This window comes from Oryzias latipes, chromosome 17, assembly GCF_002234675.1.
Source record: "Oryzias latipes chromosome 17, ASM223467v1".
NCBI lineage: Eukaryota > Metazoa > Chordata > Actinopteri > Beloniformes > Adrianichthyidae > Oryzias > Oryzias latipes.
Genome location: NC_019875.2, coordinates 4,040,586 through 4,056,035, shown reverse-complemented (window position 1 = coordinate 4,056,035; position 15,450 = coordinate 4,040,586). Strand labels below are relative to the sequence as shown.

Genomic DNA, 15,450 nt, shown 5'->3' with positions numbered 1-15,450 from the left:
AAACGTTCTTGCCCCACATGTTTACACCTGAAGAGGATTCTCCCTTTTTCAAAATGACGGGGGGGGGGCTCGCTAACGACTTAGCTAATGCTAACGACTGACCCCTCAAAGGCATTTCAGTACACTTTTAGTTTGGACTCCTTACTCGGACTCTTTGTCCAAAACATGGGAAGCTAAAGGTAAACGCATCATTTCCTCAGAAGAGTTTGATGTTTACAGCTTGGTTTCATATTGACTTTAGTCTTTAATCTGTATTTAACTTTACTGGTTTGCTGAACGGTTAAAATCAACCACAGATTGCAGCGGATAGAATGCCACAGAGGGAGCTGAGGCTCAGAAATGTTAGCATTTTAAGCGGAGAAGCTTCTTGACGTTTGTGGTGACTTCCTGCTGCATGGAAGCTCTGATCCATCCAGAAGTCCCTTGAATGTTGAGAGATGCACATGTTTGATAACAGCAGAACTTAACCAGCAGCATTCAGGTAAGTGGAGGATGTGTTCTCAAATGTTAGTCCCCCGGTGCAGGAGCAGCAAAGCTACAGTTTGTTGTCAGCAGATGCTTTCAGCAGTTTCTTGAATGTTGCAGAGCTGAAATGCTTCAAATGCACCGGCATCACCTCCAGTCATTTTTCCCCTTTTCTTTTGTTATTTATCTTATTTAAATTCATTTTCAGTCTTCCCATATGCGTTTTTTAGGTTGATACACGTTTTCATGAACCTTTGTCCTCATCTGCTGAACGGGAAAGTTTTGTTTGTTCAGCGTCTCTTTGTAACCTTGAGCAAACCGAATTGGAAGAAGAATGTGTTTGTTTGTCAAACATGCATTTGCTGCTTAAATATTTACCGCGGTAAAGTTTTGAATGCAAAGCCAATTCTCCTCAAGTGCACTTTTCACTTGTGGAGGATTTTAAGTGCAAAACCTTTTATGTCATTATTGATTCTGAAAGTTTTCTTGTTTCTTCCTCTTGAATTTTTATGAGGGGGAACCTTTTTGGTGGTTCTTAAGCAAAAACTTCAAAAAATAAAGTCTGAACTTGGACCAGTGATGAGCAACAGCATTCATTTTATACCAAAAATGTGAAAGAAAACGTCATCAAGGTCATCCTTTCTAAAGAAATGAATCAATGTTTGTCCTTGGAAAACACAACATTTGTCCAAATGCTTTTTGTGTTTGGATTTTGAAAATCCAAACGTCATCCTTGTTGTACAAATTTAAAAATCGTCTGTTGTCAGAAGGAGAATATCTGTTAGAGCTACAGACATTAAAGCTTCTTTTGTCTCTTGACATGTCTTTGCCACATCTTGTCTTTCAGCTGTTCTTCCTTCATGCCAATATTTTAAAGACGGCTCAGAATGTTTACATTCAAACTTTTCTCTTCATTTTTCTTTATTCAGTTGATGATTAATTTAACAGATTTATGGTTTAACATTTAAAAGGTTTATTTTCATTACTCTTGCTCAGTTTGTATCTCTACCGTTTTGTTTGGAATTTGTAGTGAAAGTGTGGTTGAATCATGGATTATAGATGGACGTTATTAATAAATTAGACTACAGTCTTTAACACACGTGTCAAACTCAAGGCCCGTGGGCCAAATGTGGCCCGCCATGTCATCTTATGTGGCCCGCCAGAGCATAAAAGTTTTTATTTCTTAAAATAAAAATTGGTGTGTTTTTATTCATATCTAGTGGGAATTTGACTTGAAATATGGGATTGGGCAACTATACATTAGGACTTAAACACTGTCCATATAACCTAACCTGACAGAATCAAATGTAAAAGGATTTATGTTAGAGCAGGGGTGTCAAACAGACGGCCCGCCAGGTGGTTTAGTCCGGCCCACACATGAAGATTAAAGATAAGAAGCATGTTTAAAAAAGAAAGCAAGTTTCTAGTCCATTCCTGTGGCGAGTTATGATTTTTTTAAAGAAATAACCGAAATGCGCAATTCCGCCACTAGGGGGAGCAAAGGAAAAGCTAAACAGGTGAAACAACATAACTCTGCATGTGCCAAAAGCGATACCTAACAGCTCTGCGTCTGGGTAGGCAGTAGTTTAGTTCCCTGTGAGCCTCACCATTGTTTCATTGCTATTATAATGAACAGTTGTGACACACTAATGACCAAAATGTTGTCAAAAAGAAAAAAAGGTTGAAGTGAAGTCCTGAGCTTTCCAGGAAAATGGAAAGCGTTTTATTTGTTCACGGAGCTGAATGCAAACCTGCATGCTTAGTATGTCATCAACAGGTTCTCCAAGAATATAAAATTCAGCACCACTATGAGACTCTCCACAAAGAAAAGTTTTACCATTTGCAGTTAAGAAAAAGAAGATTTATCAACTATTAGCTGGACCGATAAATGTCTGCATTTACTGAAGCCATGATGTCAGTGATGGAGCAGTGAAAGCTAGCTACCTTACTGAAAAAAAGTTGGAGCAAACATCAAATTCATTTTCTGGTGGATGCTGAAAAATGCTGAAGGCTGCAGAAGTCTTGTACTTCAAAAAGCAGTCGACCTTAAACATGAGTCTGTCAAGAATTACGACTCCAGATTCAACATCTCTGAGGAAACATGGGCAGCCATATGAAGGAATCCAGTCATTTATTGTATTTTCAGTCACTATTGATGAAAGCACCAACATCACAGATATGTACAGCTGGACATATTTATTAGAGGTGTTGCAGAGACTGTCACAGTGGAGTTTCTGGAGTTGATGGACACAACAACAACTGATGACATAGTCAGCTCTCTAGTTATTGTGCTGGACAATGTTGAAGTGAACTGGTCACATGGTGTAATTTTGGTCACTGAAGGCACCCCATCAAAGGTCAGGCAGCAAACCAGGAAAAGATTCTTATAATAATGAATCATAATAATGGACATTTCATTGTGTTTTGCACACTTGAATGACAGTAAATGTGTTTCTGCACAAGATTTAAATCCTGATATTGACGGTCTGGTCAATATCAGGATTCCTTTCTCTCCAGTTTCAGGAGAGAAAGGAGGTTAACTCCAAACTCTTATGTTCACAAATGTTTGCAAGTTTAATTTAGTGTAATTTTGTGATCGTTTGGACGTTTTCATTTTAGGAAGATGTTTCATTTTTTTCAGTAGCCCCTCTTGAATTTATTATCAGGATTGCTTCAGTGTCAGATTTAAAATATTCAGTCTGTATATAAAATTGAATGAACCAATATTTAAAATTTCATTCATTCATTCATTCATTCATTTGCTATTCCGTTTTTGTCCCTTTCGGGGTCACGGGGCTGCCGGAGCCTATCCTGGCCACTTATGGGCGAAGGCAGGGGACACCCTGGACAGGTCGCCAGTCTGTTGCAGATATTTAACATTTTTGAAATTAATGTTATTTAAGATCCTTTGGCCTCTGTGAATGAATGTGTAAAAAGAAATGATTAGGCTACCATGTTGGTTGAGGCCTGCTTTCCAATTGAGTAAAAAAACAAAAACAAAGCTGTTATTTAGCTTTTATGTTGCTGGTCCGGCCCACTTGAGATCAGACTTGTTGAATGTGGCCCCTGAACCAAAATGAGTTTGACACCCCTGTGTTAGAGCAACAAGCAAACATTTGTTTTCTATGCAACTGGAATTGTCACTTTAAAAAGTTATAATAAATAATGAGTTATTTAACATTAAGGAGTAGTTACGTTTATTTTTCATTACATCTAGTTACATGTAGAAGTGGCCCTTTGAGGAGAGCCGCTATGCTGATGTGGCCCCCCCTGCTTTAATGCATGGTTTTATTTATTTTGTAAAGTTTATATCATATATAGAAAAGAATATTAGTTTACATCATTGACAGTTTTTTTTTTAAGAATAAAAAATAATTGCATTTTCTTTTACACAGCTGTTTTAGACACAGATATTTATTAGGTTTATCTGATCGATATAGAAACTCAGATGATTGTAAAGACTCACTCCCAAATCATAATACTGTTAGCGACAGCTAGTTTTTGTTTTGTTTTTTAATTTTTATATATAACTCATACACACATAAAAGTCCTCGATGTAGGAATATCAAAATACCAACCACTCAACCGTCAATAGGAATAAGCAGGTAATCTTTTACTGGTTTGAGTGTACTTTTCCGTTCATTTATTGTTGCTGATTTAATCCAATTTAATGTCATTCTTTCTATAGCAATAACTAATAGTATAACATGTCTACTAGCAACCGCTAGCTTGCAACATTTTCCACAAGTGGGCTTCCAATACGAAAAAAGATTTTAAAAAAAATGAAATGGTGAGTGGAAGATTAACAAAGTGATGTTAAGAGTTTATGAAAATCATTTTATTGAAAAAGAATGAAGCCACACAACCAGTCGACCAGTTGAAACATGCATATAGTGCTGCTGCTGGCACAACCAGCATTCTGTTTTATTTTATTTTTAAAAAATGTGTACCTGTTTAACCGGCGCTCATGGTGTTCACGTTCTGAATATGGTCAAGTTCTAGGGGAACATTGCCAAGCTAACGTCTGAGCAGTGAGTTCTAACGAAATGAGAAGCAACCATAATGAAAAAATCCTCTCAGCTCTGTTATTTTCTTTAACGTGAATTGATTTCTTAGAAAACCTGCAGCTGAGTGGACTGCAGGTAAAAAAAGGAATCACAAGCTTGGAGTTTTTCCAACACCTTTGACTTTGTTCTCGTTTTCATCTTTTACGTTAACTTCTCTGATGTATTGAGATTCCAAGTTGGTAATAATAATGTTGTACAGACTAATGAAGTAGAAAAGCTGTTTTTTTGGGTCAGACTGTGCTGTATTTTATTGACTCGCCCTTGAAAGGATTTGTCATTCTCAGAGGACACTCTGTTTCTCTTTCTGACATTATCAAATGAAATGTTCCACTGTGCTGCTGTGTCTTGTGTCAGTGCAGACATTCTCTTTTTCTCTTGCAGTTCTGTGAATGGAGAGTCTCACAGAGAGGTTTACTCCTATGTGGACCAGCTGCCCGTCTCTGAGATCATCCATCAGGTAAGGGTCCCGTCCAGACAGCAGGCTCCAGTCACTGAAACCCACACAAGTCTGTTTGTTTTGTGTATCTTTTGGGAGTGGACAGTTTTGGTTTGTCATTGTGGATTCAGCGTGGAAGCCAACCCTTTTATTTTATTTCCTTTTTTGATTGTAAGTGTGTCCGTGCTTGTACTTGATCTGGACTCTGAACCAAAAGTTAGGTGCATCATCTACCAGCAGATGTCTTTGTGCCGTTTCCATAGCGACGTATCGGGCGTGAAATGTTGTTGCCTCCTGGTCTCGGAACGGCGAAGCCGCCATGAAATCTTGATGAAGAGATGGGCAGGACCGTGGCGGAGAATTAAGCATTCACCTGACGGTCAAAATGTTTAGTCAGCTTAACCTTCACAAATGAACACCTTTTCCTCTCCTCCCCCTTTTCAACCTGTGCTGTGCATTCAGAGTAGCTGCTCTTTAATGCTTTACCACTTTTCTGACATTTACCATCATCAAGTACAATTTATCTATGATTTACAGACCATTTCTTTTGCTCTACAAAGGTATAAAAAAACGAACAAGTAAAGAAAAGTCACCTTACAGTCATAGTTTTAGCATTAACATTTTTATTTCATTTTTTATTTATTTTGAATTCACATGCTCAGAAACAACTAATACATATACATTTATTCATGATCTTGATCTTGGAATCTCACTCATTACTCATAAATACTATAAACTATATGTAATGCAATCGTATATACACTTTTACTATTTAATGATTTCTTTCATCATTTAGGCATTTCTATTCGGCTGTTCATATAATGAAATAAACATGTTTTTAAACTGTTTAATAGAAAAACAAAAATGCAAACATCAGAACCGAATTTAACAAACCTTTAGCTCTTCATGCTAACAAAAAGATTAAACAAATAATATTTGCAAGTGTAATTTTTGATAATTGACAGTTATACTTTTTAAATTAGTACAGAACCCTATTAACTTTAAGACTATTGGCCTCATTTCATCAATTCATCCATTTTCTGAACCCCCTTTTGGGGTCACAGGGTTGCCGGAACCAATCCCAGCTGCTAGTGGGTAAAGGTGGGGTACTCTCAGAACAGGTCGCCAGCCTGTCGCAGGGCTTACTTCGTTTCAGTTCACTTAAACGTAATTTTATCTAAAACCGAAACATTTTTATAACTTAATTGAAATTGCCCTTACAGGGGCGAGCGAAGAATGGCCAAACACTTAAGAGGCACGCCGGTGGCCTGCACAATATCTAACATTCAGTAAACCCGTAGAGTGAAAATGTTTACCGTGTTGTACCGAACACTTATACAACGCGTTAGGGTAAGTAAGGGGGGAATAGGTGGGATGCAGGCGAACCCTATGGACTTTGCAAGAAGCCCATTAGTGCTGTTCGAGTGAAAAGTGTGCGTTCCTTACATGCAGCCCGACGACTAGAAATGAAGACGATCAGAACGTAGTTTATGTGGATATCCTACGGGCGTCCATTGGGTGTCCTGTTCACCTCCTGTGTGTCTAGTAAGGAGAGGAAAATACTCACTGGATTTGTGTGTGTGTGTAAAACTTGATTTTGTAAGTCATTCAATGCATTTTGTGTGCAACTGTGTGTACTTGCAATTGTGTATTCACATGTACACTTGAATATCAAACGCATACAAAATACAATTTGCAGGTGAGATGAGTATGACGTTACATTAGGTTTGAAGGTGACAAAGCCCTGTGTTTATGCCACACTGTGTGAAAGACAGTTAAAAGTTGTCAGGGCTTGTTTCAGTTGGTGAAAAATCTTTATCAGATGAATCCATCAGATCTGCAGAGAGGTTGAATTTAAAGTGCCTGTCCATGTTCTTAGTTTGGTCCAAGCTTTCACTGTTTCTGACAGAGCGGGTTTATAAGCATGACGGTCTTTGTTGTAGAGGAGAATCAAAGCAGCGCACCACTAATTACAGTCAAATTCAAAGTCCTGCCGATTTCAGAGCTGATTGAACTTACAAAATCTACTTTATATCATCTTAGCTTGACTTTTACTCATGTTAACCAAAGACTTTTGTGTTCTGGGAGAGTCGCATTTATGAATTTTTTCCAAAGTTAAATGGATTCTTGTTGAAAATCCTGGGAAGGATTTTGACTTTTTTGCCAGGAAAAGCGTTACTGTTGAGCAGATACTTTTCTCCCTTCAAACACATAAACATATAGAAGTTAATCTCAGAGGCTGAGGTTTTGCCAGCTGTCAAATCGGTCTTTCTGATCCTAAATCCTGAGCGCGGTCTGGTCCAGAAAAGTGAAGTTACCACAGCCCGAGTCCCACCAGGAGCTCACGGAGTGTCACGATGGGAAACAGGAGTGGTCTCCACACCCTGCACCAGTCCACAGCCCCAAAGCCTGTCAAATGCTAGGCTTGCATCAGATCCGCTTCCTGCTGCTCACATAAGAGTTTCCCAAAAATGGTGTGTACCTCTGTTTTTAAAGTATAATCCCACTCTAAAGAAGATCTGGCCGTGCCGTCACACAAACACAAGCCTTCTCTTTTTCCTGCTCTCCTGTTTGGTTTCATATGCCTTTTTGCTCCATCTCTGCCCCTTTTAGTTTCATTTTCAGCTGGGTTTTTTTTTTATCCATGACTTTTTAGTATTTATGTTTATCCCCTATTTTTTAAAATATGCTCCCACACGTACACCACACACACTCACACGGCAACACAACGACCCCTAGCAGAGATTTCGATTATCGCCTGGCGCTCCTGCTGGGTTGGAAATAGGAGTCCTGACAGACTGAGTCATCTCTTCCCCCCCTTCACTGTAGTTTGTACTGCAGCAGAATGACCAATGTCCATCAAGGCAATTGGCAGCTCTGTTTTTTGATTAGCTGTCATGTGCAGCGCAGCACTCGGCCTTTGTCTGTTGCTGCAGGATCACTTTTTATTGCCTCGGTAAGATTGCAGCTCAAACTGCAGGTTCATTCTGGCTCTTTCAACTGATAAATAAGTGATTTTTTTTTTTTTTTTATCTTTGAAAGAAAACACCAATCTGCTACTGGATCAGAGGGTGAATTGAAAATAAAACTGTAAACAGACACAGAGCAACATGTATACCTTGCTACATAGATTGAAAATAAACTGTGTTAAAGTCAAATAGTGGCTTGATTAATCCCTTATCATTGCACAGCAAATGCTTTCATCATGCCCTCCTTTCTGTCCAACTTTACACATATCATCCCACATCCAGTCTCTAATCACAATATGCTCAATTCTCAAAATAAATCTCTCGTGTTTTGGACTTTTTCTCCCCCCCATCCTCTCTGCTTTGAGCTCTGGTCGCTGGCGTCAAACTGTTATTTGTTCTTTTGCCAGCTTGACGCCACCCCATATGGCTCTGGAGAATAGCAGATGGAAACAGTGAAAATGAATCTTTTGCCTCTCTTCCTTCTCTCAGCAACACTTTCTGCCCTCGCTCAGCCTGCAACAATGGCTCTTTTTTAAACACCCATGTTGGATTCTTTCAATTACAGACCAAACCTCCTTCTTGGTTTTTTAATCAACCATCAGCTGAAAATAGCTTTGATGTTTTGAAATTCCGAACAAAAACCCTCCTGAGAGCAAAGCCTTCTTCACGATGGAAGGAGCTTGTAGCGCTGGCTTTTTCAGCTGTTGCTGCTTTCCTTGCTCTGGTTCTGCACAACATCCATTTTCTTCAGTTTTGTCCTTGAAATGCAAATTCAAAGAGTTTAAGACTTCCCTCAACCACTGTCAACATTATGCACAGCCATTTTAATTACCTCCAATCAATCAGCCGAGCAGCCGTAGATTGATTTCGGTGGAGAATTTGAAAACACGGTGAGTTTGAGAGGCTGAGGGACTGCTTGTGTTTAGGTCAGCGTCCTTGATGGCGGGATGGGAATAGATCTGTCAATGAAGGTCGGCCAAGAATAATCACTTCTTTGTTTACATTTCTTCTTTTAGTTTATATCTGCCGAACTCGTGTTTACATTTGCTTTACCAAAATGGCTTCATCTGTAGCCGCTCCCACGTGTATCAAATGAATCCATATGATACATGGTTTGTGAATGTGTGTGTGTGCGCGGGACTGTGACTGCAAAGTCCTTTTTACTCATAGAAGAAGGTAGTTGAGCACTATAATTATAATTGATATATTTCATTTCAAAACAATTTCATAATGTTATTGTTCAATTCAATTAACATCTTGCCTCAGACAGATTGATCTGTTGGAATCGTAGGAATATACCAGTAAATGCGTTTGTTGATTAAGTCTATTAATTGTTACACCCCGTGATGAGGATGGGCGTTCCACAAATCCAGCCAGTCGTGGATAATCTGAGGCAGGTTTATTTGTTCCACAATTACCCAAAAGTAATAATTCTGGTGAATTTGCTATATACATATATACACATATACATCAGAATACATAGGCGGGAGCACATTCCTCTCATTCCTCATTGCCCCCACTTCAACCAACCTCTCCCTCTTATATGGTTTAAGCCCCTCCCATTAGGCGGAATTCCCAATCATCACTGATTAGGCATTTTCCCCCCACATTCTGGCTATTTCTGCAAACCATTTATAAAGCAAATGCATAAAATAATCCCCATTATTCAGGAATAAATCCCTCCATCCCAAAATCTTACACACAGTGACATTGAATTATTAAATGAATAATTTGTTCTTTCCCACACACTTGTTTGGACACATCATTTCCGCCCACTGATCCCTGTCGCGTCTTAAAACAGCTGACTAGGCGTTGCCTCGGTTTGAAACTCGCGTCAGAAACAAACACTTCCTGGTAAAGCGTATTGAGTGTGCACCCTCACATGACTAACATGAGGAGCGCTTGCTCCGCAACGTCACGTCTGGACAGCAGTGGGAAGTAATGAGTGGGAAACAATACTGCATTGATATGGGTGTGTGTGTGCATGTGGCATCGTCACACACCCCTAGTTAGTATAATTTTGGTATTTTGTGCACGTGTGAAATACTTTTAGTACAAAATGAGAGAAATAAAACACCGTCATGGGAAAGCAGACTTTTTCTTTGTAATCATCGTCATGCACTTAAGAAAATAAATATTATGCAAACAGAAATGATAGCAAATTGTTTTTTAAATAAAATGTAAAACAAAATGCAAACACCTATAGGTCTGGAGCTGGACTAGAAGCTTTCCAGAGGCAGAGGCCAGTGACACTTGATTTTCATCATCAGTATATTGTCTAATCTGATTAAAGACTGAAATACTGTAAGGATAAGATGGGAAAGGTGAAGGTGGTAGTTATGTCGATGGAAGGCCCATTGCTGCCTGTAGGATGTGTAACTATGAAGTCACCTCTTTAGTGAACTACTTTCATATGTAAATCTTCTTATTCTTCACCTTTCATCATTTGTGTTTAATCCTTGACATTCAAAGGGCAAAAGGCTGTGAACTAGTCTGTAAAATCCAACTGTGTAAACTATGACAGTCTCTTCTTTCTAAAAGGAGCTATTTAACTCTTGCATCACACAGCCAGAATTACACCAAGAGAATTGATATGTTTAGATTTTTAGTTTTTTTTAAACAAAAAAGACTTTTACAATTACAATAATGAAAATTAAAAGGAAAGACATTATTTTTGCGAAAAATTTTCACCGGTTTCTGCGGAGCAGCAGCAGTTCATCAGAAATTTGCCTCTGAGTTGTGGGCGGAACTGTTTGTGCAGAAGTAAGCCCCTCTGCTAATTTCCCATGATCCTTATGTTTACACTCTCTCCCCCACTAGCTTACAGCCACTCATAACCCTAACCTAACAGTGCAACAAAAATCACCATCAATATTGGTGCCATCCAGCCGTACAGTTTTAATCCAGATTCCAGCTAAAACGAGGAAAACAAAGACACACATGATTGATTTTCCAGTAGATTCATCAGAATGGAGCAGAGCAGGGAGACTTTGGCCAGCAGTTGCTGCGTCACAAACCCGAGCTTTTTCAAACCATGTGTTATTTGTCTGCTCCCGATCCATCACGATTTGAATTAAGAAAAATTCAGAAATGCCGTTTTCAGCTATAGCTTAAAAACACCAGAAACACAATTTTGATTGGAATGAGTCTTTAAGCTACGTGCACACATGTGATGCGCCTTCTTGTCCGTGCGGATTCACACTAGACAAAAAGGGAGGAGGTTCTTCTTTTTCTGTTTACTAGCGCCCATCTGCTACAGTTCGAAGAGTCTCGATGTGAAATGTTGAAGCGGCGCAGTTCTGGTGAATCTTCCTTTGGCCTTTTTTAGATTCACAGCTTTATTCTTATATATGAAAGACTTGGTGTCATAGAATTCTGGCCGAGCACAAACCAAAAGGATTCATTTCTCCTGGATTTTCAAACGGTTGGCACTTCCTTGAACTAACAAGGACGCCATCCATATCTCCCTATCAAAATCGAGTCCCTGATTGGTCAAAGTTCAACTCGGATTAACTGTCAACGTGCATTCAATGGCCGCCTTTTCTACGTAATGCCGAAAATGTGTTCAGCTACGCGAAAACACTGGAGTTTTTAACGTGGAAGCCTAAAACATGCACGTTTACATTGACTTTTCATTGAAAACGGCATCTTGAATGCGCTTTGCTGGGGACAGTGTGAACATAGTTTTATAGTTAGTCAAAATGAAACATGCAGTCATTCTTCTACAGGCATTAATGTTGTAATATTTATTTTAATCAAACCTGTTTGTTGGTCAAAACTCTACTGAAGTATGTGAAACTCCAGTATCTATGCAGCGTTTTTGTAGGTGATCAATGATTAAAACTGCACTTCCAGTTTCATTCAACATTCATCTGTTTTTCATCATCTGTCTCACTCTCTCCTCCTCCAAACATATGCTTCACTCCTTCTCCCTGCGCCGGTAGGGCTTCCTGTCACACTTCATCCATCTCCCCGCGCTCCTCTTCCTCCCATGGGCTGTCTTAGACTTGCACACAGGCATGCGCTCGCATATATTCGGATGCATGACTATAGAGTCAAAGTCACACACACCTCTGCTTACGATCATCAGAGGTCAACCGCCCCTGATGGCCACATGCTCACATTCATCTCTCATGAGCGTCTTCTCATCTTCCTGCCTCTGCTTTTCTGTCTGAAGCTTATAGTGAAAGTGAGAGCAGCAGAACAGGCCTTGTGCGTGTTTTGGGCTGCATACGTGTTGGTTGAGGTATGTGACCTTAAGACGGCTGTCTAAACTGGCCCGTCAGTATTCATTTTGCTTTGTCCGGTCACTGTTCTGTGTCCTTCTGACTGAAAAGCATAGGAGGAGGGGGGACAGGGCGCCTCCAGCCCTCTGGCAAATGAGCTTGTGATTTGAACAGCTGCCACTGTTTCAACTTAACTAGAACAGACGAGTCAAAGTTGATCAGTGTTCAAAGGAGAACTCATCTGACTGCAAAAAGGTCGCAGAGCGTTTTAACCGTGAAGCTGAGTTGGTGCAGTGAAAAGCTTTACCATCATTTTAGCAGAAAGATTTATTTCCACTAGTATGAAATTAGCTGCACACTGCCGTCTTTACTTAGTTCCACTGAAATGGGAGTCTACCTACAAATGTGGAGCCTTTAAAACTTCTAAAGCTGCAGCGTTCCTCCGTGTCTGCAAAAACCGTTTGGAGCATCATGAAAGGAGATAACCTGCTGCACACACAGCCACAGTCCTCCTAACTACCTTTTTTTATCTGTCTGGTTGATGAAAAAGCAAGACTTTTTTTTAATAGGTGCATGGGGAATTCTTCTCTGGGATAGTTCCAAAGTAAATAGTTTGCTTGTTTGTTTTTTAACTCGGTTTGTCACTTTTAAGCTTTGTATTTTCTTTGTTGGCATTCACACCTAAGTCCCACTCCATTCATATTTTGATCTATCGTTAAAGCGTTCCCAGTGGCCTTTTAACTACGATTATGTCACTTTCAACTGAAATAAAAAAATATTGTCAATTACCAGAAGTATCCGCAGTATCTGCAGAGCAGCAGTAGCACCTACGTCACAGCTACCATCTTTTTCAAACTGCATTTTTTCGTCTGCTCCTGAATCACAACGATTTGAATAAAGAAAAACCCAGAAATGCAATTTTATGCTGACGTTTCTTGATTGAAGTCCTCCATCATCACAAAAATGCCACAAGAACATGTTAAAAACACCAAAAACTTGATTTTCATTAGAGTGGATCTTTAACTGTTTTTATATTTCTGCAAAAAATGCTCTAAACAAAGAAGACAAATATAGGGGTGACAAATGAAAATAAAATCCACCATACAAACAGAAGACATTGTATAACGTGACTAATGAAGAGTAAATCTAGTTTCATTTTCTGTGTCAATAAGTTCCTTTACTTTGGTCATAGTATTAATTATAGCCTATAATTATGTGTTAGTACTTACAGTTTCAGTCATGTCAGTTTTAATGGGAATTGGAATAGATCTTTATAGAAATAATAAGAATAAGCGGAATAATGACTGCATGATATGCAATGAATGTTAGAATAAACCATTTAGATGGCCAGAACAACAAGGCCAAACAGACATTTGACCCATTTGTATTTACTAGAAACACACTGCATTGTTTTATGTGGTTAAAGGAGAACTAACAGAAAGACGAACTGATCGGTAAGACTTACAGATGCATTTCCGTGCTGTCCCCAAACGCCCCCAAGTTTCCTCTCTGACGTTTGCACTAGTGAGTCCAAGAACTGAGCAGCTGACCTTCCAGCCAACAGACAGGAACATGTGGCCACAGGAGGAGGAAAAAATACAACGCTGCGATAATTACTTCAATATTTACCACAGCGCATGAAGAGTAAAGGTTAGACAATAAGACATAATGCAAAAACACAACAACAAACCGGTGATGTGTGCATGGAAATGGAGAACAAACCAAGTTTAAAGGCCTACATCAGGGGTCGGCAACCTGAACCTCTCAAAGAGCCATTTGGATCAGTTTCCCACTGAGATGAAAGCACAGGGAGCCAAAACACTAGGGGTGTTAGAAAAAAGGTTTTTGCCGATATATTGCAATAGTTCATTTGGTAATACTTGTATTGATTCAAAATGTTGTCAGGATATTATTTAATTATTTATTTTAATTATTTTTATTCTTTATTAGCGTGATGTTTCCTTTGATCTTTTGCCCATTTTCCACAACCTTGAATAGACTTTTCTGTCTGTCAAAACAAATTCACTTTGATGCAGACTCCTTTCTAATTTTTTTTCTGTAAATCCAGTAAACCCAATAAATTTTATGGATGACAACTATGTTTTATTAGGAAGCAGCTGTTAGTTTGTTGCGGGTCTGAAATCATAAGCGGTGAGTCTAAGCCCCGCCCCCGCCTCTCTACCTGTTCTTTGTTTTCCCCCACGTGCACGCTGGAGGGGGCTCCAGCATGTTCTACACAGACAACATACGGTCATCGTAGCAGCAAGGTGGCAGGATAGTAGGGGTGCCCTAACGCAAATTTAAATGATTTTTCGCGGAAATTGGTGGGGGTTTTTTTTGGGGCGTTCACGTGTCCCCTACGATATCGCCACTAACTGTCTTTCCAGGAGAACTTTCCATCCCATCATGCTTTTCTTAAGTCTTTCAGAGAAAACTATATCCATATATGATAATATATTACCTTTGGGACACTAAAGAACAATTTTTAGAAATATTGGTTATTGTAGCCGGCTTTCCAGGGTTTGGTGTTGGGTGGTGTCGAAAGACTGTAGGGGGCACTGTCAAACACATGCCCCCTACAGTCCCACTCCCGTAATTGCAATTGTAAGTGCACAAACCTAGAACACTGTACATAGGCGGTTAAATTATTTTTGTAGCTCATTTTCCCGAAAGTAAGACTACTCGATCTCTGAGGCTCCCACCTTTCGCTCCGTGTGGGGGCTGCCCATTTCATGACATCATCCCAGAGTCTGCCTCAGCAGCGTTTTGCCCACGAAAAACAAACATCTGGGGGGTATTCCAGGAAGCATGTTTAAACTACCGTGACTTTAAGCCTGAACACTGGCTGAAATCCGCCTGAACTTGCTTACTCTGGGCATGTCGGTTCCAAAAGACCGGATATGAGTTAGCGTAATTACGCTCGACTTGGTAACCCTGGGTTAATGCACGTGCACGTCAAGTACATAAAGACATTCTCAATGGATCTGCGATTTCCGGAGTCACCATGGAAACGAGTGGAGAAAAAAAGAAAGCGCTATACTTGAGTGAGACGGAGTCTAAGATTTTAATGACGACGTATGAAGATTATAAGTCCATCAAACAAGTAACACGGCTGCATCATCAAAAGAAAGAGTTTCTGCTTGGAGAAAAAGAACGGACAAAGTAAACGCATGAGGTTCTGATCTTATTTCCAATTACACTGGGATGTATATATATACAACTTATAAAACTTAAATTAATTACTTCAATTGGTAACGTAATTGAGTTAAATTTATTCAACCTAATTT

The 15,450-nt window shown here is 39.5% G+C and overlaps 1 protein-coding gene across 1 annotated transcript in view; it reads left to right on the top strand.

Annotated features, from left to right (window-relative positions):
- Window positions 1-15,450, top strand: part of pigk (phosphatidylinositol glycan anchor biosynthesis class K) — a 52,450-nt gene that overhangs the window by 23,217 nt on the left and 13,783 nt on the right. The window contains exon 10 of the mRNA XM_011486047.2: window positions 4,914-4,989. Within this exon, the coding sequence (XP_011484349.1) occupies window positions 4,914-4,989 (76 nt within the window). The remainder of the gene's footprint in view (window positions 1-4,913; window positions 4,990-15,450) is intronic.